Source organism: Penicillium citrinum, assembly GCF_028827155.1.
Source record: "Penicillium citrinum strain IBT 23319 chromosome Unknown utg000006l:1.0-3011923.0:1.0-3012962.0, whole genome shotgun sequence".
Taxonomy (NCBI): Eukaryota; Fungi; Ascomycota; class Eurotiomycetes; order Eurotiales; family Aspergillaceae; genus Penicillium; species Penicillium citrinum.
The window spans coordinates 206837-230189 of record NW_026622691.1 but is presented as its reverse complement, the minus strand read 5'-3'; the positions used below and the strand labels follow the sequence as shown (position 1 = coordinate 230189).

Genomic DNA, 23353 nt, shown 5'->3' with positions numbered 1-23353 from the left:
TCTGCCCCCCTCAAACCCATACAAACCACCCCCCCAAAAAAACAAGCAAAGCACCAATCAAAACACCAATCTCCAATCTATTCCCAAACAACCAAATAGAAAGAAGTAAAGAGACCAATTTCCGAATATTAAGCGCAACAGTAACAGTTAACGAAGAAGATTTCGCACTTAATAAATGTACTCCCCAAATACAAATATACTGTGTTCCAGCATTCATAATCAAATAAATGATTTGGCTCGGGATATTCACCGGAAAAGCCGAGGAGAGAGGGGATGGTGGTGATGACCAAAGAATTTTCCATTGCGAGAATAGTTGGGAGTAATTTGGTAGGAAGAGTGGGAGTGATAATGTGTGTGAATAGAATAGAGCTTCTTTCCAATGTGATCGGCCGTATTTAGCGTATAATCCATCTGCGTATAGACCCTGGAAGGCGGATAAGATCATTGCTAAGAGGAGAATACTGAATCCGATAATTGTATTGATTGCATCCCCGGGCCCGCTATCAATATCTTTGCTGTGTGCGGGCTTGGACTTGTAGGAAGACTTTGAATTCGCGTCTGCGAGCGCAGCAGCCATAACGCCAATAGTTAACATGGCGACGGAAAGAATTTGACCGCGGGAATAACGACGGTTATTGAATATCCATCCTATAAGCATTGAAGCGACAGGACCGCCGGAACGAAGGATTATATGTAAGGGGACGGAGATTTTATATGCGAAGGCCCAGTTGTTTAGGAGGTTGACGGAGACGAAGTATGAGGTGTATATGAGCCATGAGCGGAGGGGGATTGCGCGGGGTTTTAATGGTGATTTTAGATTGAATGTTAGGAAGTTTGGGAGGGTTAGGAGGGAGCAGAGGATGAATTGGGCGAATGTTATTAAAGGGCCGGCGGTTGGTTGTTCTCTGTTAGTGTTGTTAGATGGTGAATGTTATAACGCGGTGTAGTGTGGTGTGGTGAGGGTGAAGTACTTAATGATAGCTTCAAGGGCAAAGACCTGACATTGTTAGTTTGCTATTCGCTATTCTGCAGGGCTGCGCTGTACTGGTGACTTACATTAGAGCAACAGCCACCAAATATCAAAGATATCATGAGGAACACGTTCGCCCAGTTTGGTAGGGTAGCATGAGCTGCAGCCGCGAGGATTTCGGCATGTTGGGAGGTTTTAGAGGGCGTAGCTAGCGTATTGGAAGACTCAGATGCTGGAGATGTAGTGGATGTAGTCGTGTTTGTAGATGACCGCTTTAACTGTCGAACTGTATATGTGTCTGATTTGCGTGATGCATCGTCATTAATCATTATTTGTTGTCCGAGGTGTAACGAGCGAATGGGCCGGGGAGAGAAGAGTAAAGGGAGAGTAAAACAGAAGCAGGCAAGAGGAATAAAGAGGAATTGAAGAGACGAGAAGATGAAGAGCAGAAGAAGAAAGAGAAGAGGGGAGAACTGAAGGTTGGAGTGCGGAGTGCTTAGTCATCAGCGAGTATAACTATCAAAGTAGAATGAATATAATGATACAATAGAATAGATAAATAGATGAATGAATAGATGAGTAGATAAATGAATAGATGAGTGAATGAATGGCATTAATCCACAATATCATCATCACTGAGAATCAATTTCTCCTCAGGCCCTTCATCTCCCTGGTGCTGCTGTACTGTCTGCTGTACTATATGCTGTACAGTCTGCTGCTGCTCATCTATATCATCTTCAAAATCCCCTCGAAAACAAGTAATCCTCTGTAATATCTCTACACTTTCTCTCTTGATCTGTACCAAATAAGGTAATTGATCAAGTAAAACATCATCTCTTCGCATCATCGTTGTCTCTGCCTCTTCTCCAATTCCCACTCGGCGATTCTTCCATGCACTCACTCCTCCTCCTCTTCCACCCCCAGTACTCGCTGCACTCGCTATACTGCTGATGCCGCTGCCGCTGAGAACAGACTTCATCCAAGAATCAACCAAACCATCAACCTCTTCAATTTTCTTCCAAAGACGTAACGAAACCGGATACATCATTTTATGCGCATCTCGTCGTGGTTCTCCGGGAATTTGATTGATCCTCCTTTTCACAGGATAAGGTAAACCAAATAATAATCCTCGACAAGCAACCTGAAACCCCATCTCCTCTTGACGAAGCATATCAATTCCGGAATTGAAAGATGTACCAGTCCCGCCCAGTCCACCCCGTCGACTCGATCGACCTGGTAATAGAATGTCGCTGTCAGAGAGAGATTCGATGCATTCGTTTAGCGAATTTGTGAACTCTGGTCCGTCACATGATGCTGGGTAATTCTCGTGTAAGGCCGAGATGAAGGTTGATATATCTGTTCCCGTTTCATCGACTAAATCATTTACATCGACTTGTGTGACTTTTCGTCGATGAATTGATAAATGTTCTGGTGGTTGTTTCGGAAGACCACTTCCATCTTCAACAAGACTTTCATCTAATCGTTTATTATAAACGATTTTCCCAACAGCATGAAACATACCCAAACTCGATTCTCGTTGGGAAATTAATTCCAATGACTCCCTTTCCATAGAAGTGAGTGTATTCGAATTTAAATTTGGATTTCGAGAACGCGTTTTCTTTTTACTTAGATCTCCACCCCAATTCGATGAGACGTCGTCACCTCGAAGACATAGAAATTCAAGTGAAGAGATTGCACTGCGAATATCTCCTATTTCAGCGATTTTGCTGAGAACAGCGGGACCCGGGATACGAGTGCGATTTGAAGATCGACTTTCTTTTTCTAGGATTGTTTGGAGGGCTTTTTGCATGAATGTTGTTGCGATACTGTTGAAGTCGATGATTGTTGTGGCGGGGTGATTATATAAAGATGGACCTAGGAGTCTATGAAGGGTTAAATTTTCTGAAATCGATGATGCGGAGCTCAAGAGTGTTTCTGAAATTATCATCACGATTGGTGGATGGGTGCCTTGTGTTGTTGCGGCGAGGTATCGTTGTAGGGAAGCTCGGAAGGATGATAATGATGATGAATTTCGAGTCAGGACTGTTGGAAATTCTTCTATCAAGAGGATGCGATGGGAGAAGGTTGATGATTCATGCTGTGACTCTGTTTGTTCTGATGGTGTAGACAGATCAAGACCAGCAAAACGATCACCGCGCGCTAAGAATTCCTCGAAGAGCGCACTGGACGAGACGTAGTCGCGGGGGTTCTCTGAAACAGGTGGGTTTCTCCATTCAATGATATCGTAGTTCATTGCGTGGGCGAGAAGAGAGATGGTGGTTGTTTTACCACATCCTGCTGGTCCTCGAAGGACGAGTAATTTCTACTTTGATTAGCGCCATGCTGTGCTGCTGTGCTGCTAGCTGAGCTGTACATACCTCACGTCTGCGTCCTTGGAAAACATCATCTAACCAGCACTGTACATCAGAGACTTTTCTCTTGTGAACAGCTAATTCGCTCAAGTCGATTGGTGCAAAGCGTTGAGCCCATGGACGAGTATCTATGGCGGTGCCTGTAGGGGTAGGGGTGGGAGTAGAAGAGCCCGATTTATCAGAAAGAAGGAAACGTTTTGGTTTCGACCTTGTTTGTTTTGATGCCGTTTTGGTTGTATATTTCCCAGTCTGTGGCTGTTTCTGCTGTTTCTGCTGTATCGGTTGTATTTGAGAGAAGATCTCGTCGTAGGAATCATAATCATCATCAATCACATCTGCGTCGAGTTCAAGGTCTGCTTTCTGTTTGAGTCCAGGCTTTGACCCTGACCCTGTTGATGTTGAGCCTGCTGACTCTGTATGCACTTGAAACTTTTTTGAGGACCATCTTTGTCCTTCGGAGGCTGGTTGGAAGAAATTGTGAAGGGATTTCGAGGGGGAGGTAGTAGTCTTGGAGGTAGCGGTCTTCGGTGGTTGACGCGTGCGACGGGATGAGATTGAACGCGTCGGAAGTGTTGTTGGAGCTGAGGGAGGTTCTTTTGAAATGGATGAGGTAGTTGAAGGTGCAGGTGAAGGAGATCGGCGAGGGCGCTTTGAAGGGCGAGGGTCCATGATGGATGGAGTTGCGGAGGAGAAGTCGTAGATAAGATATCATTGTGTACATACATTAAGTATAGCAATACACTGCACAATGAGATTGCATGAATATACTATTATATTCTGTTGTATACTGATATGTCATATCTTACTTGATTATAATTATTAAATATTAGAATATGACTATTTAGAGATATCCCAGTAGCGCAGTAAATGATAACCAGTATATAATTAACAGCAGGTCACATGATACCATACTAGACTGTACTACATCACAACGCTAAGTGACGGTAAATCGGACGCCCAAAACGGCAACACTCGACGCCGGTTTAAGCGTTCATTTTACCAAGTCCTTAGTCATCTCTTTCATCACGTGATCGATATCGAACATCGCTCCCGGATTGCTCCCGGAGCCCTCCCTGAGCGCTCATGGCTACTCAGAGATCAGCTCCACCCTACTCAGAATGCTCTGGGTAGATAATCAGGCACGTCATCAGCGCCTCTATTCTCTGTGGTACGATTGTAACCGCTTAAATGATATCCTTCTCAGGTTATTCTGGAGCTAGTCAATGTTTTGGAAGAATCATATTAAATGATATTAAATATAAGAGTTGACGATACATAAATAGCCCATGCTCCCACTTGCTCGTAGGCTTTTTTTTTTCAAGACACTCATGAACCCTCTCATTCAGCTTAATGTCGCTCTGCCTTTGGCTTGATCGCTCGTTCTCTTGTTCTGTTTGGGAATGCGATATCAATCCTCTCGGTTCTCTCTATCTGGCGATCAGTCACCTAATTTTTCACACTATTTCTACAATAACTTCTGATGTTCTCTTCTTTCTTTCTTGATAGTTTTCCCGTTTATTTCTTTCTCTCGGTATCTCCGATATATCAAGTCTCGACTCTTCTGTCACCAGCGAGGCCAAAAAGGCTAGTTCTGAATACTACCGCCGATGTTGTCAGCAATTGCAGACAACATTATCCAGAAACGATATACAACTTCGACCAAAAATAACATTGGATATATAAAAAGACGGTGGAAATGGTAAGAACTATCTGTCATCTCGTGTAACAGGTAGGTTCTATTGTTTGGGTTTATAGATTACCACTCGGCCAAAAGAGACCACAATATCGAAGCGAGATCTTCGATATTCCCAAACTACATATATATAAGGTATAGGTAGCGCACAAGTATATTTGACACAGGATTTTCCTGTGACATAGTTGATCTGTATAAAGAACACTTTAGCTAACAGTATAGCTAACAGTATGGCTAACAGTATGGCTAACAGTATGGCTAACAGTATGGCTAACAGTATGGCTAACAGTATGGCTAACAGTATGCCTAACAGTATGGCTAACAGTATGGCTAACAGTATGCCTAACAGTATGCCTAACAGTATGCCTAACAGTATGGCTAACAGTAGGGCTAACAGTAGGGCTAACAGTATAGCTACAGTTCTGCCAAGCTTCACCTGGGTTTGAGACGGCGGAGCCGTGCAGCTGATCTAAACCACATCGGGAATTTTGTGCGAGAATGTTTGTTTCATCCATCAATCATGCATCGAGTCTCATTCAGGGCGAAGCCATCGTCAAGGGAAGCCCGCGTGGCATTTCTGATGTCAATTTTGGACCAGACGAGTTCTGAACGACCTTTCTCTCCTTGGATGCCTCACTGCTGCAGATGGACACTTTTGGTCTTGATCTGCACACAGCCAACTAATGAGCTTGAAACACCCTTTCACTCTCGCATAAAATGAGATGGGATCTTCTTATGGAAGGCTGCAAATGCTCAGGGATGGCGACTTCATTTTATTATTGCTTTACCCCTTGTTGTTCAGCTGTATTTTGGTAAAGTTTTCACAGGATGGATGAAGCACTTTGACATCCATGATGAGTTAATGGTAGAATTTTGGAAAATCATGGGAGGTTATGAGAGGGTGAGGTATGACATGCATCATACAGGAGTTTAAAGCTTCCAGGCAGTGATGAATTGACCGTCGTGGTAATTCTCATTGGCATTTCCGTTATAAACTTTTGTGATTTTGTCAAAATATTAACAACGATACGACACCCAAGGCTACCAATTCTGTGGTTTAATTATAGCTGTTTTGATCTGGTTTCAGCAAGAATTCCGGCGCCTATCAGTAAAGAAAAACTCCAGTACTTCGGCGTTATTTAACTTTATCTTCGCCGCGGATTTACACTTCTGGTCAACAGAGCATTGCCAATTGAACGAGTAGTAGGGAGTACAGCCATCCCATCAGTTCCAACCTTCAAAATGCCTGGCGTTTGAGTATTTCTTGTTAGAATTTTAACATCCGCCACCGCCGCCTCCTCCTCCATCGTGTCCCCCGCCGCTATGTCCACCACCACCGTCATGCCCGCCCCCAGCATCATGTCCTCTGCCATCATGTCCGCCACTATCAAATTGCATGGTACCATTCGAAAAAAATACAGCATCGTTGTTCGAGTTTATCATGTTAGAAAGAGCAAGATTCCTGACTGACTGCGACAAATGTGTTTCCACATGCCCTTCAAGAACGATGATAAAATCTTCTATTTTCTGACGCTCTTCCGTGCTCAGGTAATGCTTTGTTCGATCTAGTTGCTTGGACCACGTCGCAGAACTGATCACATTGTATCCAAGTGTTGGCTTTTTAATATAATGGTAACCACCCACGGTAGAGTGACAAAGCCAACTCCAATCTGGTGCTTTAGTGGTGACAATATCGCTGGCCAGACTCTGCAGGAAGTCATGGCAGTTATTTGACAACAGAGAATATTTTCCAAAGTTTTTAAAGACTCGATGGCATTTGTGATCAACTTTTTCTTTGGAATATTTCGTCCAGCCTATCAGACTGTAGAAATAATTACCGACTTCGGGTGAGTAGTGTAAAGTTATTGATCTTTGATATTGTTGGAAGTTGAAACCGGACTCGGATATTGCGGCATAGTAAGGCTCTGGGTTTGACTGATCGACAGCTCGCTGACGCAACTCGTATTTGTGGTTATGGACGTGCAGAACCCAGTGACGAAACTGGCCCTGGCTAATGTAGTGTGACAGAAGAACTGGCTCTTCTGATGTAGTTGTGGACTCTTTCTTCAGACGAGCAGTGACAATTTTTTCCAGTGCCTCTTTATATCGTTTGCGTATTTCCCCATTGGGGACTCTTTTCGAAGAGCTCTTGTTTGACTTGCTGGCGACTTTGCCTCTTGATGCTTCAGCGTCCTTCCTTCTGGCCCGCGATCTCAATGTGCGGATCAAAGCAAAAAAAGTGGCACATACTCCCACAACGGATGCGACAACCTTCACAATTAGAATATCCTCCGATGAAACCATGATTGAGAGATGGTTGGGGGTTTTCTGCGGACTGCGAGGATGCTTGACTATGAACAGTTTTATATACAATTTCAGCGTCAACATATCCTTAAGTACAAATACCCATCGACCACGACTCAGACTTGGGTATGTGAGTAATTGATCTTCAAGGGAGCTGAACGCCCTTGTTTGTCCATCATAATGATTGGAACGTATGTAACCCGCTGCACGACCCTGGCAAGTCGAGCAATAGCTGCCTTGCTTTACGTAACTTTATTAGAATCCGACTTCATACGCATACACCGTGGCGCAGTGAAGAAGATTTCGGATGGATAGATTTTGAGGCTCTGCACTGCTACGTTGGTGGGTCCAAGCACTTTTGCCCAGCGCAGACCCCCCCGCCTGTCTTCGTATCCAGTCCCATGGCTTCGGTGACCTTCACCATGCGGGTATGGCTGACCCAAGGAACATGTGTACCTCAAAGAAATTGTTCTCGAAAATAAACTTGGAACTATAGGCATATATTGGAAATCTCCCCAAGTTTAACACGATTTAGATGTATCGTTTTGACCTGGTCTGTGGTTAGCCCAGGCGAAATGAACAGACCAAGGCAACTAAAGCAACATAATGTTATTGGCAGACTTTTGCAGATGACCCACCATTCATCATTTCTTCTCACTTACACGTCGCACTTCTTTCCTTTTCTAGTCGACCTAATGTGCCTGGCTGCGGAGAGCTTGATCTACATAAGAATATTGGTGTCATTTGAACCGTTCAAAGAGGCCACTTCAATACATTCTGAGCGGTACCTGTTTTTAAAAGCAACTCGAAAGGATCTGGCCCCCACATATTGTTGTTTGATTTCGGAGGAGGCCCCTAAAGTGAGTGCTTTTCATATAACCATCATAATGAGAAAGCCACGGTTCCAAGTACGTTCGTTTAAAATAAATTGTTTTGATATCCTTCATCCATTAGCAAAGACTGAAGAACCGTGGAACAGGATCCGCCATTCTCTATTCGGACTCTTGACGAAGGCAAGCGAAACGAATCTCACTCGCCAGAGCAAATTCTACCTCTCTTACCCGCAATACACCGTCGAAGCCCCGGGGAGTTGATCGGTGCGGGTCGTAACATCAATGGTTGTATCGAGAAAGAGCTTAATTTAGACAGACTCGCCGACGTCCAAAATTGGCTGTGGGTTGCTGGCTTACCCTTCCCACCTCGTGCCTTACACCAACAGCTCTTGTTAGGGCGTAAGATCTTCATTACAGAGCAGATGGATATGCATTTGGTGTGGACGACAGGCCGAATATTCATCAAACCCCTACCTCGCATGCTTCTTGAACCTGACTTTTGGACTCGATATCTCACTTGTGAAAGTGGATGCAAATGCACCGTCGAATTGAATAAAGACTTCCCAACTAGCGAACAGAGATGTGGTCATAAAATGCTTCGCCGTCGAGCACTCGGTTTTTTATTTTCATACGCGGCTTTGATCTCTCACGAGAGTGACTTTTATATTGCCAAAGACAAATATCTATTACCAGGAGAGTTGAAATGGCCCGATTGGCGCATCTTTGTCGATCAACTAGATACGCAACATATTTATCCGTACATCGACCCTCGATTTTTTCACGGAGAACTTCGCCTCGGTCGCTTGAATAAAATATATATGCTTTCCTTGCGATCTTTGAACGGATATATGCCTCGATGGAATGAATACAGTGCTTTCTTTAATGACTATTTTACGTGGTTAACTAGCGGAACGATTTATATTGCCATTGCTTTGAGCGCTATGCAGGTTGGACTCGCAACAAATTCCCTGGGTGACAGCAAAATATTCCAATCTGTATCTTATGGCTTTACCGTGTTTTCTATACTCGGGCCTGTAATTGCTGTCGCGATTATTATTATTCAATTCTTTGGGATCTTCGTGTGGAATTGGGCGAAGGCTGATTTGTGGAAGAAGATTCGCTACTCGCAGATGATACAACGATGACTGTTATTTGTGATAGCGACCTTGAATTCAATCTCATTGCTGCATGTTTATTTGTAAAGAAGTACGTACCGAGCTCCAGGGCTGTGTATACATGTATTCAGAGCTGTGCATTTGGTTGGGTACCCAATGGGCGCCCATGGGCAGCCCATCAAAATACTCATAAGACCCATTTACCAAACTCCATGGGTAACCAATTCTCTATTTCCCCTTGGTTAGGTTAGATTGGTCTAACTAAAATATATACTTTTTGAATAGTCTATACAACTTTCTCAAATATATATGTCTGTGCTCTGCATCAGACCACCACTTTAATATATATTTTTATAGAAAAATTTTATTTTACATATCAATCTTAAATCTTCTAATTTTTATTTGCATGGGCATTTCATGGGCATTTCATGGGTATCTAGGATGGGTAATAGATTTTCAGTAAATCCCATGGGCGTATGGAAGTAGGATTGTAGCGCATTTTTATTATCTATGGGTACCAGTTTGCTGAGGTCTATATATATTCTAGAGACTGTTCTCTGAGATTTAGGTAAATGGCCAGATTTGATCTAATTTCAAATTCAAAATGCCATATGTTTTTTGCGAGATCTCCGTGATGCTTTTTGGTTGCGGATACAATTCTGAAATGTTATTTTGTCTTGGCGAAGAGAGTATGACAATCTATAGGCTGTATTATCTTTTACTATTATGATGAGATTGATATAAATTTAATTGCCGTACTAGAAGGTTTTAAGCTTCAGTGCTCTGTCACTTTTGCAGTGCATTCCGTAGCCAGGAACAACTAAAACCCCTCTGGAGTCCATATAGTGCTCGCTCCCCACACGACCCTTTAGGTTTGTCAGACCTTAAAGATTCAGTTTGTAGCTCTACACTGTGCATGCGTGTTTTTGAGCCTTGTGATATGTTTCCGAAAGCTTATTGTATTGAGGTGTTGAGAACATGAGGGTGCAAATTCTCTACATATTCCGGTATTGCTGAAGCTGGAAATAGAGATTCAAGACATCCTTCTAAATTGCGCAATTTTATAAAGCCCTCCGCGGCATTTTCCAAATTTTCCAAATAAAACCTTCCTCGATAAATTTAATATAAAATCCCTTCAAGTACCCTATTGTCATAGAAGTGAGTGATATATCAAAACGTAGTTAGATGTGGTAATACGTACAGTAAGACGACGGCAACGTGGTTGTTATTTGATAATGGTCACCACAAGCAGCTTTGAGCTCTTTCAGAAAGGTTACGAAATTCTTGGAGTCCTCGTCTCTGCCACCTAAGAAAAGTCAGAGATTATTCCGGTAGAAGCACGCCTTGATGTATACACTCACCTCTGTCGCTTGCAGCAGGATATTCCCAGTCGATATCAATTCCATCAAATCCATGTTTCTCCATGAAAGAAGTAGCAGAGTTGATGAATGCTTTACGAGTTCCTGAAAAGCGAACCATGTCCGAAAATGGCTCACCACCAAGATCCCATCCACCAACAGAAATAAAAACCTTCAAATTATCCTTCTTCTTCTTGAGGGCCACAATGTCTTTCATGTACGACTCATCGTGAGCAAACATTGTCTCAATTTCCGAATTCCCAGTGTTGATTCCGGCGAAGCTGTAGAAAAGAAGCTGGGAAAACTGTTAGACCGAAATAGATACTTGTTTGAAAGAAAGAAATATCTTACCGTCCAGGGGACCATGTCAATGTTGGACGGTGCGAGAACATCACAGGCATGCTGGTAATTCCAGGCCTCATAATAGCCACCATATACTTGCTTGCTAGATGTTCCAGAGCAAGATATATATGATGTTAGGATCTCAATCGCTGCATTTCAGAACTACAAAAATGAGAAACGGGGTTATAAGTTCAATACTCACGGCTCATTAACTGGATCACAGCCACTTTGGCAACCTGTCCCATAGAATTCATCTGTTGTGCCACAGAATCTATTGTAATATAAGTATTTAAATCGGATGCTGGAAATGCACAGGATTCTTACCCAAATTGTGAGCAGCACACATTCAAGGAATATATCGTATTAACAACAGGGACATATACTATACTCAGGGTTAGCGAACACTTAATATAATTTGTTTTTGGTTGACAAAAACTCATATCTATACTCTGCTTGAGCATCACAATCAGAAACACAGACATCATCTCCGCAGAAATCTGGACCAAAACCACAATAGCCACTTTCACTGCAGCAACCACTAACACATTTCTGCGTTTTCGAGCAAGTTCCGCTGCTGCCAGTGGTAGCTGATACTGCAGAGACTCCAAGCAGTATTCCCAAAGACAATGTCGTTACAAGCTTATGGAGATACATCTCTCCCATCTCGCAACGAGTGACTTTGAAACTTTGGAGACAATCCACAAGTGAATCTACGTGATCTGAAAAGGCAAATGTTTGTTTATGATTCGGAACACCGCGTTTTGTATCTCCTTCCGAAACGACTTTATGAAATTACCTAATTTCGGTTGCTCATTTTGTTTTGATACTTGAGAAGTTTTGCTAGCTTGTAGAATAAGGTCCGCTGTAATTATCGCTTAGGAATTGTATTGTTAGTGCGCATGTTAGTATCTCGTAGTAAACTTCCAATTGACCCACCAATACTACGAGCTGTATTGTGTTAATTTAGGGTGCCATGCATGTCTCAGATGAAGCTTTAGCCCAAGTTGATAGAGAATTTCGGAGAGCTTGAATGAGGAAGTTTTAGAATCACTGCTTTTAATGGGAAGAAAGACCGCTCTGCTCACAGTACTGTGTTTTCGTTCTATTTGATATCTTCTTCCACTCTGGAATATCACTGCATTTACCGACACTATGTGGTTAAAGCACATGTCAATAGTCTCAGTAGCTTGGGTTGGAATCCTAATCTGCCTGCTGCCTTTTGCGAAGGCGCATGATCACGGTCACCATCATAAGCACTTGAGCAAACGCCTTCATGGAACCAATCTCAACTTTATGAGGAGAGCCACGGTCCCAGGGAGATCGAACATCTGGGTCGATGACAGCTTCTGTTCCGGTCACATAGGATATATTTCTCAGACTTTTGACAATGTGGTTCCGTCTGGAGATTCGGAATACTTTTAAAGTCCCCTGAGTACTAACCAACAAGCTAGGTTACGGCAGCAAGGAATGCCATACCAGTCCTGGAGGGTGCCTTCGGAACCAAACGAGACGATCTCACTGCAAATCAGAAATCGAAGTTGGATTTGTTCATGACGTTATATGGCAAATTTCGATAACGAAGACCTTGGTGAGGTGTACACAGCCAAGGACAAGCTCGATACATTCTCCAGTAAGTCAGACATTGTTATTCTGTTTACGAGGAATGCTCAAACTTACGATGAACAAATGTGAATAGACGTTTTGAACCAGTATGTCGATGCTTTGTCGTCCAACAGTTTCGACATTGATATTTATTGCGGGAAAGATAATTGAAAGGAGACTGGGAACACAGAAACAGAAGACGAGGGTGAGCAACGTCTTCTTTGATCTGGAAACGTTCACTTTGATTGATGGATTGCTGATAACCTGTAAAACAGAGGAATTGTTCGAGTTCAAGCTGAAGAATGTCATGGATGCAGAGGCGATCTGGAATCCATTAGATAATCCATGCACGGAGATGGAAGAAGACGAGGATGGAGAAGAGGGTATGCTTTCGGCACTTACCACGGAGTCCGTCAGCAATACCAAGGACTTCATCACAATTTGCGATGATAGCTGGGATGATTGGGAATATCGACTTCCCTCGAAGATGGATGGAGGTCTAGCGGGACTGAAAGGGGAATTTCTAGACGAGTTGTTGACTGACTCGCCAGAAGCTATATCCCTGCATGAGCTGACGCACGCCAAAGCAGTCTTTGGAGATGGCTTGATGGGTAAGTTTGTAACTTACAGTTTGATCATCGCGTTCCTTCTCTTTCCGTCTCCAAGATATACCGTTCATTCTAGAGGATATTGAGTTCAAAGTAAATGGCAAAAAAGAAGTGGCATACAAGTTCAAGATGTGCCATGAACTTGCAAAGCAGGATGAGTCAAAGACAGATACTTCCGAAATCCGACCATTCCAGAACGCCGGTGAGATTGTTCAACCTCTAAGAAACACCACATTTCTAACTGTTACTGTCTTTTGGCTAGATACCTTCACTTATTTTTGCTGTGGTACGTCTGAAGCTCTGACGCATCCGATATCATCATTTTCAGATTCCTGACACCTCCTAGGGCTTTATCTCAGCGAATGTAATTGGTTCGACGGTTCTTGTAAAGATCCTTCTACAGTTGCATAGAAATGCAGAAGTACCCAACTACGGTCTACGCTACCGCAAAGCGATTGATAGTATTCAGTGGCTATCGAAAATGTGAACTCTGGGCTAGGTTTTCTTGTCTGGGCCGATAATTGGAATCTTCGAAGATCTGTGAACAATCTATTGCAATCCACTAGTATTACCCCAGGTACAAATTACTTCGAACTCGACTGGTTGATACTACTTCTGTAGTAATCCACACTGGGTAACTGTGTGATGATAACTCTCTTCCTGCTAGCACTAGCCCGGTATGAACACTTTCTAAACGCACAGGAAAGTACCTCAAACCCTCCCGTTTATTTGTGTTCCCCAGATGCCTCTTCCAATTGGAGAAGCTATCAATCCATAATTTTTATGCGATGCATTGCCTCTCAGGATGATTCATAATAAAATGACTTGTCGCGAGGGGCTCATTAAATTGACGGTAACAATCTAAATACGAACTCCAAATTGTAGATTATATCCCTGGACATGCATTTATGCTTTCTGCCATTGATGTTCAAGTGAATTTTGGCATTTCAAGCTCCCACAGGGCCTTCATGAGGGATGAGATATGGCTTTTTTTGGCATCCTGCTTTACCCTAACCAGATTCGGAGATGGAGGCATGGTGGTTGATGGAAGGAATAGCAGGACGAGTGGAGCTGGGTTTTTCATTTTGCCTTCCTTTTTATTGGGTGATCAGGTGGAGAACTAACCAACAATGGAATAGTATCGTAGAGGTTGAAGTTAGTCATAGCTCTTAAATAACTACTGCCCTTCCCCATCTTGGATTTTTGAAACTGAACACCTGGGCACCATGTCCATCGTTTGGCTCCCATCGGAGCTCCTCATGCTCATCGCGCACCAACTAGACCATCGGGACTTAAATGCGCTTCTTCAGGCTCATTCTTCGTTCCATCAAGCCCTGAACGATTACTTGTATTATTGCAATGTTCAGTACGATAACTCCTCTGCTCTGTTCTGGGCCGCCACACACGGCTCTCTAAAAACCGTTCAACACCTGCTTGATGCCGGAGCCAATGTACGTTGGAACTCTGATTATTGGAAAATGTCACGACCATGGGGGAAACGGGCACCATATCTCAGAATACCTGCATTTGAATTACGAGAGCATCCCATATCTTATGCAGCGACCAATGGACACATGGATATTGTACAACAACTATTACAAGAGGGAGCCGATATCAATTTCAAAGACCGCGATGGTCGGGGTCTTCTTGCATTAGCAGCTCGCAATGGTCATTTTGCCTTGGTGAAAATGCTCATTTCACGCAATGTATGTCAATTATTATGCAATAGACATGGTCAGCGTTCTATTTCAGATGCGGCTTCCCAAGGCCATAATGAAATTGCAGATTTTCTTCTGTCGGAGTTTAGTCGACTCCCCTTTTTCTCGCGCCATCCTAAATTTACCATCCAGGCCGAAATGCAATGGATGCTTTACTATGCTGCACAATGTGGTGATCAAAGTCGTATCAAGGATCTTGTGGCATCCGGGGCAGATGTCAATTTTCGATTCAAATTTGCGACTAGTACTCCACTGTACGCTGCAGTTGCTTCGGCACCATCTCCAGTGAATGTTGTCAAACTGTTACTTGAATTGGGCGCCGATCCAAATATTGGTCAGGCTCCGTCGTCACGTCGTCGTCTCTGTGGCTCTATTCCACGATATCTTCTACCGCTTGATTATGCAATAAAACGAAGCGAAAGTTATCCTCTCATTAAGTTGCTTCTAGAATTCGGTGCGAATGCGCGTGATGCTAGCCAGGCTTTATATACGGCAGTCAATGACGAAAAGCCAGCAGAGTTTCGGTTACTTGTCGAGCATGGTGCAGATATATACATCCACGGCCGCAAGAAATCTCTTTTCAAACTCGCTCTTGAATGTCCTTGCGACGAAATTCGAAATGTCATTCTCGAGCATGGGATCACACCCGATACGCCAGACCCAGCAGACCCCATGAGTGGGAGATCATCATTTCGAATAAGATATTGACGGTTGGAATGTCCAAAGCCTTTCTACCCTAAGAAACCTGGTTGATAATATTGGATATGTTTCTGACTATTCTTGAACCCAAAAGTGCGAACATTAAACACCATTGAGGTGTCTCTGCATAATTTTCTTTTGTACCTCCCTGGTACTTCTTTGCTCATAATGAAGCAAACAAAGGAGGATGATCTGAAAAGAATGAGATTTGAAAAGGATTTTCAAGAAGGATCTCACTTTAAATGATTGTTATGCAATGTCGAGAGAGCATAGAGGCTTTCCAATGGGCCACTGAGCGATGAACGTAGATATGTGGCACACAACAACTTCACGAGCCATATCCTATATCTATAACGACCTATCTTCATTATTATTTGTTTAGATTCCCTCGGCCATTCGCGATTACATAGCTTCTTGAAACCAGCACTACGATTTTTACCCCCAAAAAAGAAAGGAAAAATATCAATCCCTTTCAGAGTAATATTCTATACGATAAAATAATGAATATATCATTTGAACATGTTGTTGGGCCCGTAAACTCTGGCTTTATTCGCCATGGTTGTAATTCTCCCCTCATTTTCAGTCCTCTGGTACCTTCATCATACATGCTGACACCACATTGCCTGAGTTTATTTCAATGCTCACTAGTATGGAGCCTCAAAACTACGAGGCCGTCTTTTTTACTAGTTCGCCCGTGCAATCTCCCATTACCGGCTAGATACATGTTGATTCCCAGCTAGCAGTGCAAATGGACCGTCTGCATTGTGTAATATTGAGATAACTTCCTCGTCTGTATCTGTAATATGGGTCGGCAGCGTCATACTGATTCGCAGATTCGTATAAAACTGAAGCAGTCAGTTGCGATAGTTAAGCTCTGCTTAACTATTGACTAAGATCGTCATGCTGCGTTCCGTCAACCGCTCGTGGAGATAGCAAGGCAGACTGGGGCGGATCGGTAGATTGTTGCCTAACCCACCCTTTGGATATTGGATCGAAAGCTAAAGATAATATTGAATTTTACTTTCTCTTTCAGCTTTCGCCGTGTTTGAATATGACGGGCCTAACGAGCCTACAGTATAAGGATATGAAATGATCAACTCCATGGCAGTACTATCACTTAGGATTTATGAATTTGTAAAAACCTATGCTAGTATTCAACTAGATCTATCATATGACTATCACTCTGCACGCCATCACTTTTCCGCAGCGCTCTTAGCTCTGCTTGAGCATTTGAGAGTAAATTCTGAAGACGATGGTTTGAGCTCAAAATCCCGAGCGAAGTACCTATATCGACTAACGATATTATTTTCTGGACGAGGAATTCACCTTGCCCACATAAGTTAACTCTTTGGCTTTGGATGATTGACTGTGATTGCTGATTTGCCTCAGTGGCGGGCTTTAATTTTAAATTATCATATGGCGACAATATAGGACAAGACTCTTGACACACATTTTCTGCACAATAGTCGATGTTCTCTTTGCCAGAAGACTGGTATACACCGGGGTTGAGAGGACTTTCATTGTAGGGTTGAAAAGGAATCAATCCGCTGCTCTTTGTTGGAAAGGCCGATGTCTAACAGTACAGTCAATATGTTTTCCACTGGCCATAAGAAAGATCACTTACTGGGAAGCAAGTCTTTCCCATCCCCTCTTCTTGGAGCAGCGAAGAGTCGGCTTCCGGCACCAACAAGTTACTTGACAAAACTTCTTCAAACTGGGGGAATATGGAGTTCGGCTTTTCCTCCATCAGTTCTGATATTTTGATTTCTTCGGACGCGTGAGGGTGGTGTTCAAGCTGTTGCCCATCAAATCCGCGCAAGGCTGAGACTGCACACATTCCTTTTGGCGTCATCTGTTCTTTGGGCTTTTTGTCCATGACAAACTGGTTTGCGATGCTTCCGTGATTTGTTTCAAATTCACCATTCTTCTGTGCATAGAGATCTCTCCTTTTCTGCTGCTTTGCCTTCTCACCTGAAAATGTGTCAGATTGGGACTTAAAAGAAGGTAATTGATGTACTCACGACATCGTCTTTGTGCGGTACGACTTTGAACCTTCCTCCGTTGATAGTCAGTTGACAATTTCCCGAGCTTGTTAAAGTCTAAGCCTTCTGTAGTTTCCATGCTAGATTGTCCGGGGATCTTGAACTGTAGGATACCAAGAGCAAGACCCAATTGAGCACAACTTCCAGATATCGAAAACAGAATTGAAGTTGAAATGGATACAGGCTAAAAGTAACTGAGATCGGCTATCCACGATAGTATATGCGAGGTCTTTTCAAGGGCAGGGGCCATGGAGATAGGGCGTCATTCTTCCTACCGGGGTCACAATGTGTTGGAATTTCGCAATTTTTCTATGAGCCTCTTCCCATTTTTGAGGATACCAAGGCCAATTATGTTCAAAACACGTTTATTACCTCATGATTTATTAAGAGCCCGATCAAACATACTGAGAAAAGACAGCACTAATGTATACTATGACATGGAAGACTAATGAAAAACTGAGAGTATTTATACAGTAAGAATCTTTACTATGCAATTCGTTATAACTGCACATCGACCCAGTTCTACTATGCTGGCATTACTCGACACTTATGTGTAAGATAGAAATAGCATACAGTACAGTAATACACAATATTTTACTTTTTAAATTCATTCATCGATTAGCAGGCTCTGCGCCCCCTTCTCGTTCCTCCTGGGCTTCTTAGTCGCTAAGAAACGGACCTCCGTACTAGTACCCCCTCTGGCCACATAAATATCCTCCCCCACTCCTTTGCATATGCATTAGCAGTAATATATAACATGATAAAGCACACCAAAGCCATTACAATAAGCGGGCATACTGATTTCAATATAAAGTGCAGTACAATACACTAAGGCCTAAGATGGCTAGCCTGAATTATGGGGGAGAACATTTATGTGGCCAGAGGGGGTAGAAGGTCGTGCCAAGTATTCGGATTTCGTTGGTTATCTAATGTTACTGCAAGGCTTCTTGTGTAATTAGCTGAGACAGCCACTCGTACACCTCGCCCAGATCCTTAACTCGCTCGTCGAGCTTTCTTTGACCCACGACTCTTGACCCTTGGCAAGAATCACCAGGAGGACGAAGTGATCATTAAACCATACGGACCACCAAGTGTGGCACGCATTTTAAATGCTATTTTGACGGCATTTATGTACTATAGGCTTCATGATATTTCAGCTGGCGGGGTGCCGGGTGATACGGCACCGATGAGCTCCAATGCCGCTGCATCAGACCTCGCTATATTGTTTTTTTTTTGGGTACCTGCCAATCTGCAAAGAATCCAAAGACATATTTTCTACAGAAATACACATCTTCTAGCTGCAATTTATAACATATACACTTTAAAAGAAAATCCTACGCACTGCCACCTCAGCGTTTTACATACTTCTCATCGCCAATATCTAGGAGCTATTAGAATTTCTGCGCAATTCAGCATTTTCATTCCAAACTAACATGAGTTCCTATCCGTGATTTGATAGGAGGCTTGCCACCATTTCACTCATCTCTTAAAAAGCTGACACAGTTGTATGTAGGAGAAGACTAATTCAATATTCTGCAAAAAAAAAAAGCTCTGGGTACATAGGTTTTCCTTAGGTTGTATTTCCAGAGCAATATGAGACAACAAAGAAGCTTGCTGATGATTTAAACCTTGATAAACCGGAATGAAACAGGGTTTCCGCGCAGGGGCTTGCAGTCAGTTCCGGTCTGGTCATCATTTGGACTGAAGGTGTCGACCTCTTGGCCGTCGGGGCAATCAGCTGCATCATAGAAAACAAGCATGCCATCGGCATCTAGAGCCAAGAGCTGAAGACCAGCACCGCCGTCACCGAGACCATTGTGGCAATCTTCGTCGTCACCTGAATAAGGAATAGCCTCTCCAGTACATTGGCCATTCTGGTAGACTGCGATGCGGTAATCGTTTCCAGCTCGCGTGTTCAAGGCACTGGCGTTACTGCGCTAATCGACACCTGGAATAGACAATCCTTGCACCAAGACGGTACTTAGGAAGTATCCGACGGCTAGGCTCTGGAATGATGCCGAGTACATCCTGATTTGCAGACTTCACTGACGATAAACGGCACTCCAAGGGGATGACGCTGGTTGATATGGGCGTAGGCGGTTCTGAAACTTTGAGACCATTGATCAAAGTTTTCTAGATCAAGACTTGGGAAATCCTCGATGCGCACACGAAAATCGTGATTTGAATCAGATACTGGGGTTAAGTACAAGATGTCATATTCTGCGTCGTTTCGATGCTCAAGGATATCTTGTTGGATACGATCAACAAAACGGACATCCAATGTTCCAGCGATCTGCCTTTGCATATTGTGTCAGAGACGAGAAAAAGATTGAATATGAAGGAGAGTTATTGAAAGAGTTCGAACATAGATGTACTGGGATAGGGTAACTCTTTAAATGTCTGATGCTAGGAGCGTTGGTGGCAAATGTGACCATAAGGCAAACGCCAAGGAAACTTACACGATTGTTGAGAGTATAATCGACCTGAATAAATATGAACGCATCTACAAGACCATGAATTTCAATGCTTTTATACCTAGGCTTGCCGCTGCTTCGATGCCAGATCTCATGCACAGTAATACGCTAGTAAGCATGATAATTAAGGCCGATGTTGTACATTCCTGCTTGATTGTCGAAGAGGCTGCTAATTCGAAGTACTAGGCCACCGTGACACGGTTCGTTACGATCCACTCATACAGTAAATGGCATCGGTCAAGATTGGTGGTAATGATATCATAACCAGTTGTTCTACCGGATTTACTCGAGGGGACCGGTAGGGCAATTGAGCCTTGTGCCCCGGTGCAGGGCATGACCACCTGTCAGCATGACCCATTAGCAAAGCATAATTCGTCGCTATCTAAGATATTTCATGATGCTTGATACTGGCCAATAGAATCTTGTTTAAATCTACGGTACCATTGACTTCTTGCTACTTTATTTCCTTCCGCTCATTATTAGCCGCATGGGCATACATCCCTTTGCGTCTGGCCCTAAGCTCCCAAATTCACGTTTGACGCCCGGATGACACTGTTGGAGCATGAAATGTGTAAGCGCAGTAATAGTTCTCTCTTTTGCTGTCTTAAATTTTCTAGAGCATCTCCGCCGATATGCTGGTGAATACCCATTTGTCAATCATTTTATCCTACATCCAACTGTCTACCTCAAAGACCTGTGTCTGAAGCTATTGGATTGTGTTGATGAGAGATAAGCAGTGACTCCACCCTAAATATAGGTGCCACTGACAGGAATAAGCGATTCAATAGTGGATTGGCCTAATAATACAGTAGGGGACGAGAATTTGTTTTTTTTTTTTTTGGGCCCGAGCTTGGTAGTAAACCCAAACGTCCGCGATCTGCCAGAACAATCTTGTGATAGCCTAGAGGCGTCCAGGGGCTGCAGAGGGCGGTTCTTAACCGGATTCCCTCGTTCAAACTAGGAAGCTAAGCGGTCTGCACGGCCTGAAAGATTAAGGACAAGCCTAGGTGACCACATATCTGTATTAGAACTATGCCGCTTGTTGTACAGCTAGTTTCGATGGCCACTCGGGGATTGATATCCAGTGGCCCCAGCTCAACAGTATAACTGTATAAGGCCTTAGGCCTCTAGGACTTGTTGGATTACTAGTAAATGTCTTATTCTCCTGGAAAAGATTGCCGTATGATCAATCTCCGAGTATTTCCATGTTTTTGAGCGATTGAATACGGTTAACGCACACACAATTCATTAACGCTTCCCGGCTGAATTGAAAGGGAAACTATTACTAATTTAACTATATAACTAACTAGAATACCTCTTTTTACTAATCCCCAATACCTTGTGATAATTGTCTGTGAGACAATAAATATACTTTTAAATGTCGAGAATAGAATATTGAACATCTGGAGAAATATCTTTAAGTCAGTCTACTAGCCAATGCTAATCCGACTAGTTATAAGATTAAAATCTGAGATAGACCTGGGCACCCGCTCATAAGCGGGTTTTATGAGCGGCTTATAATCAGGGTATGAGCGGGGTTTTTGAAAATCGGCTTATAGTATAAGCGGCTCAATAAGCGGGAAACTGCTCAAAAAGTAGGACAAGGCTAGTTCTTAGCAAAATTGTATTATTATACAAAATCTTGGCAGTAATATGGTAGTATTAATATCTATATTGGTAGTATTGGTGCTGGTAGGATGAACGCTTATGCAGGCGTTTGCGCTAACCGTCACTTCGTTAAACACGGTATCCGATGTGACAGTTCATAGGAGGCTGTTTTCCACTCCCTTTGTTCCGCCTTGTGCACATGACTCCAAACCCTGACAGGTTGGTTGGCTCTCGGTGGCCCATCAGTAAGTTGCGGCCCCTCGTCGCAGGGTCCGTAACAATTTTGACTTCTTATAATTTTCTGCACAATTATTTTATTGTATTTTCAATTTCCAGAAAGAAATATAATCAAAAAAAGATCTCTGCTTGAGCCGCAAATAACTATAAATAAGATTCTTGATATTTGCTTTACTGTAAACTAGAATAGCCAATTGATGACTGTATTTGTTTGCATTATATCAGCAAAAGAAAACACTTCTAGAAAATTATATCTGGAGATATAATCAATAATATCATAGTAATTAGAATATTATAGTCTATTGATATATTTCAAACTTTATTATAGATATAAAGTACAGTCTTTGTGGTCGTGGAGAGCATAACAGACTATAGTAGTGAATAATAGTTCTGCGGCTGAACTAATCCAGAGCATAGAGTCAGAGAAAACAATCAAATTGTCTTCTTTTATCTTATGTTAAGAAATATAAATATTTCTATTGTGAAGAGAAAAGAGACATCCGAGACTGTATTGATAGGATTTAGCTTCTTCTGCAGCAGAGCGGATTATGGTCATAAAGCGATAAAATCAATAAGCAAACACTGGAGAATAGATACTCTGCAAGATTAAGTCATAAATTTGCTTGAGCTCCTAGAAGCGACTGTGGACAAAGCGCTTATTATCAGAGAACGTGAAACAAGAAAGAGACGTATTGTGGTTCAGCCGGAGCATCAAAGATGAGCGATCAGAGTGCTCCAGAAGCAGCTCCCGGAGCACTCCAGGAACACTCCGGGAATACTCTGGGTTGCTCTGGGTTGCTCAGGGAGCAGCTTAGGGCGGCGAGGGGACTAACCCAGCTGGGCTCCGGGAGCCGATCGCTTCCCGAGGCGGCAGTGTTACCGTCACCTTTTTTACGTATGTATACACTCAGACTACTTACACTACTAGTGTTAAGTAATAATATTGTATATTTTAGAATATTCTGAAATACACATATTATACATTTAATTCAATTCATGTTTAGTAAATGTCCCTTCTAATACCCTCTACCAGCAATCTTTGGCTATTCAACACCTGTATATTACATCCTGAATGAGTAAAAAGATATATAAAAGTTTACACCTGCTCTAGGAGGCTACTATTGTCGAAATCTATACTATAGATTGGACTCTTCATGATGAAAATGATTATCGCCAAGAATTGACTATATTACCCGAGGTAGAGATAGAAGTATCTGAGAGTGTATGCAACAATATCTAAGCATAATATGGCTATCAGGCGATAACCTATCCATGGTCATTGCCATATAACCGGCCATACTATATCTCATAAGGATATATCCTTATGAGATATAATACCTACTAGTAGTAGGTACTATCTATCCTTTACAGTATACAA

At 42.8% G+C, this 23353-nt stretch overlaps 11 protein-coding genes across 11 annotated transcripts; 5 read left to right on the top strand and 6 right to left on the bottom strand.

Annotated features, from left to right (window-relative positions):
* Positions 1-10: 10 nt before the first annotated feature.
* On the bottom strand, positions 11-1299 carry N7469_006639 (uncharacterized protein; the record flags this gene model as incomplete). The annotated part of the gene is made up of 3 exons (XM_056645557.1): positions 11-905; positions 972-997; positions 1057-1299. 3 exons carry the CDS (start codon positions 1297-1299, stop codon positions 11-13), a joined length of 1164 nt encoding a protein of 387 aa, XP_056498998.1.
* A 284-nt stretch (positions 1300-1583) lies between these two features.
* N7469_006638 (uncharacterized protein) lies at positions 1584-4011 on the bottom strand (the record flags this gene model as incomplete). The annotated part of the gene is made up of 2 exons (XM_056645556.1): positions 1584-3293; positions 3349-4011. 2 exons carry the CDS (start codon positions 4009-4011, stop codon positions 1584-1586), a joined length of 2373 nt encoding a protein of 790 aa, XP_056498997.1.
* Positions 4012-4949: 938 nt separating this feature from the next.
* Positions 4950-5644, top strand: N7469_006637 (uncharacterized protein; the record flags this gene model as incomplete). The annotated part of the gene is made up of 3 exons (XM_056645555.1): positions 4950-5041; positions 5456-5525; positions 5576-5644. 3 exons carry the CDS (start codon positions 4950-4952, stop codon positions 5642-5644), a joined length of 231 nt encoding a protein of 76 aa, XP_056498996.1.
* A 666-nt stretch (positions 5645-6310) lies between these two features.
* N7469_006636 (uncharacterized protein) lies at positions 6311-7339 on the bottom strand (the record flags this gene model as incomplete). The annotated part of the gene is made up of 1 exon (XM_056645554.1): positions 6311-7339. One exon carries the CDS (start codon positions 7337-7339, stop codon positions 6311-6313), a length of 1029 nt encoding a protein of 342 aa, XP_056498995.1.
* An 887-nt stretch (positions 7340-8226) lies between these two features.
* On the top strand, positions 8227-9317 carry N7469_006635 (uncharacterized protein; the record flags this gene model as incomplete). The annotated part of the gene is made up of 2 exons (XM_056645553.1): positions 8227-8247; positions 8319-9317. The coding sequence occupies 2 exons, from the start codon at positions 8227-8229 to the stop codon at positions 9315-9317; spliced, it is 1020 nt and encodes a 339-aa protein (XP_056498994.1).
* Positions 9318-10348: 1031 nt separating this feature from the next.
* On the bottom strand, positions 10349-11333 carry N7469_006634 (glycoside hydrolase family 18 protein; the record flags this gene model as incomplete). Its single annotated transcript, XM_056645552.1, has 6 exons — positions 10349-10431; positions 10489-10593; positions 10649-10949; positions 10997-11136; positions 11190-11258; positions 11312-11333. 6 exons carry the CDS (start codon positions 11331-11333, stop codon positions 10349-10351), a joined length of 720 nt encoding a protein of 239 aa, XP_056498993.1.
* A 1563-nt stretch (positions 11334-12896) lies between these two features.
* On the top strand, positions 12897-13533 carry N7469_006633 (uncharacterized protein; the record flags this gene model as incomplete). The annotated part of the gene is made up of 2 exons (XM_056645551.1): positions 12897-13200; positions 13274-13533. 2 exons carry the CDS (start codon positions 12897-12899, stop codon positions 13531-13533), a joined length of 564 nt encoding a protein of 187 aa, XP_056498992.1.
* Positions 13534-14423: 890 nt separating this feature from the next.
* Positions 14424-15623, top strand: N7469_006632 (ankyrin repeat domain-containing protein; the record flags this gene model as incomplete). Its single annotated transcript, XM_056645550.1, has 1 exon — positions 14424-15623. One exon carries the CDS (start codon positions 14424-14426, stop codon positions 15621-15623), a length of 1200 nt encoding a protein of 399 aa, XP_056498991.1.
* Positions 15624-17199: 1576 nt separating this feature from the next.
* On the bottom strand, positions 17200-17735 carry N7469_006631 (uncharacterized protein; the record flags this gene model as incomplete). Its single annotated transcript, XM_056645549.1, has 2 exons — positions 17200-17585; positions 17636-17735. The coding sequence occupies 2 exons, from the start codon at positions 17733-17735 to the stop codon at positions 17200-17202; spliced, it is 486 nt and encodes a 161-aa protein (XP_056498990.1).
* A 1543-nt stretch (positions 17736-19278) lies between these two features.
* N7469_006630 (uncharacterized protein) lies at positions 19279-19961 on the bottom strand (the record flags this gene model as incomplete). Its single annotated transcript, XM_056645548.1, has 2 exons — positions 19279-19593; positions 19707-19961. The coding sequence occupies 2 exons, from the start codon at positions 19959-19961 to the stop codon at positions 19279-19281; spliced, it is 570 nt and encodes a 189-aa protein (XP_056498989.1).
* A 91-nt stretch (positions 19962-20052) lies between these two features.
* N7469_006629 (uncharacterized protein) lies at positions 20053-20316 on the top strand (the record flags this gene model as incomplete). The annotated part of the gene is made up of 1 exon (XM_056645547.1): positions 20053-20316. The coding sequence occupies one exon, from the start codon at positions 20053-20055 to the stop codon at positions 20314-20316; it is 264 nt and encodes an 87-aa protein (XP_056498988.1).
* Between the last annotated feature and the right edge of the window lie 3037 nt (positions 20317-23353).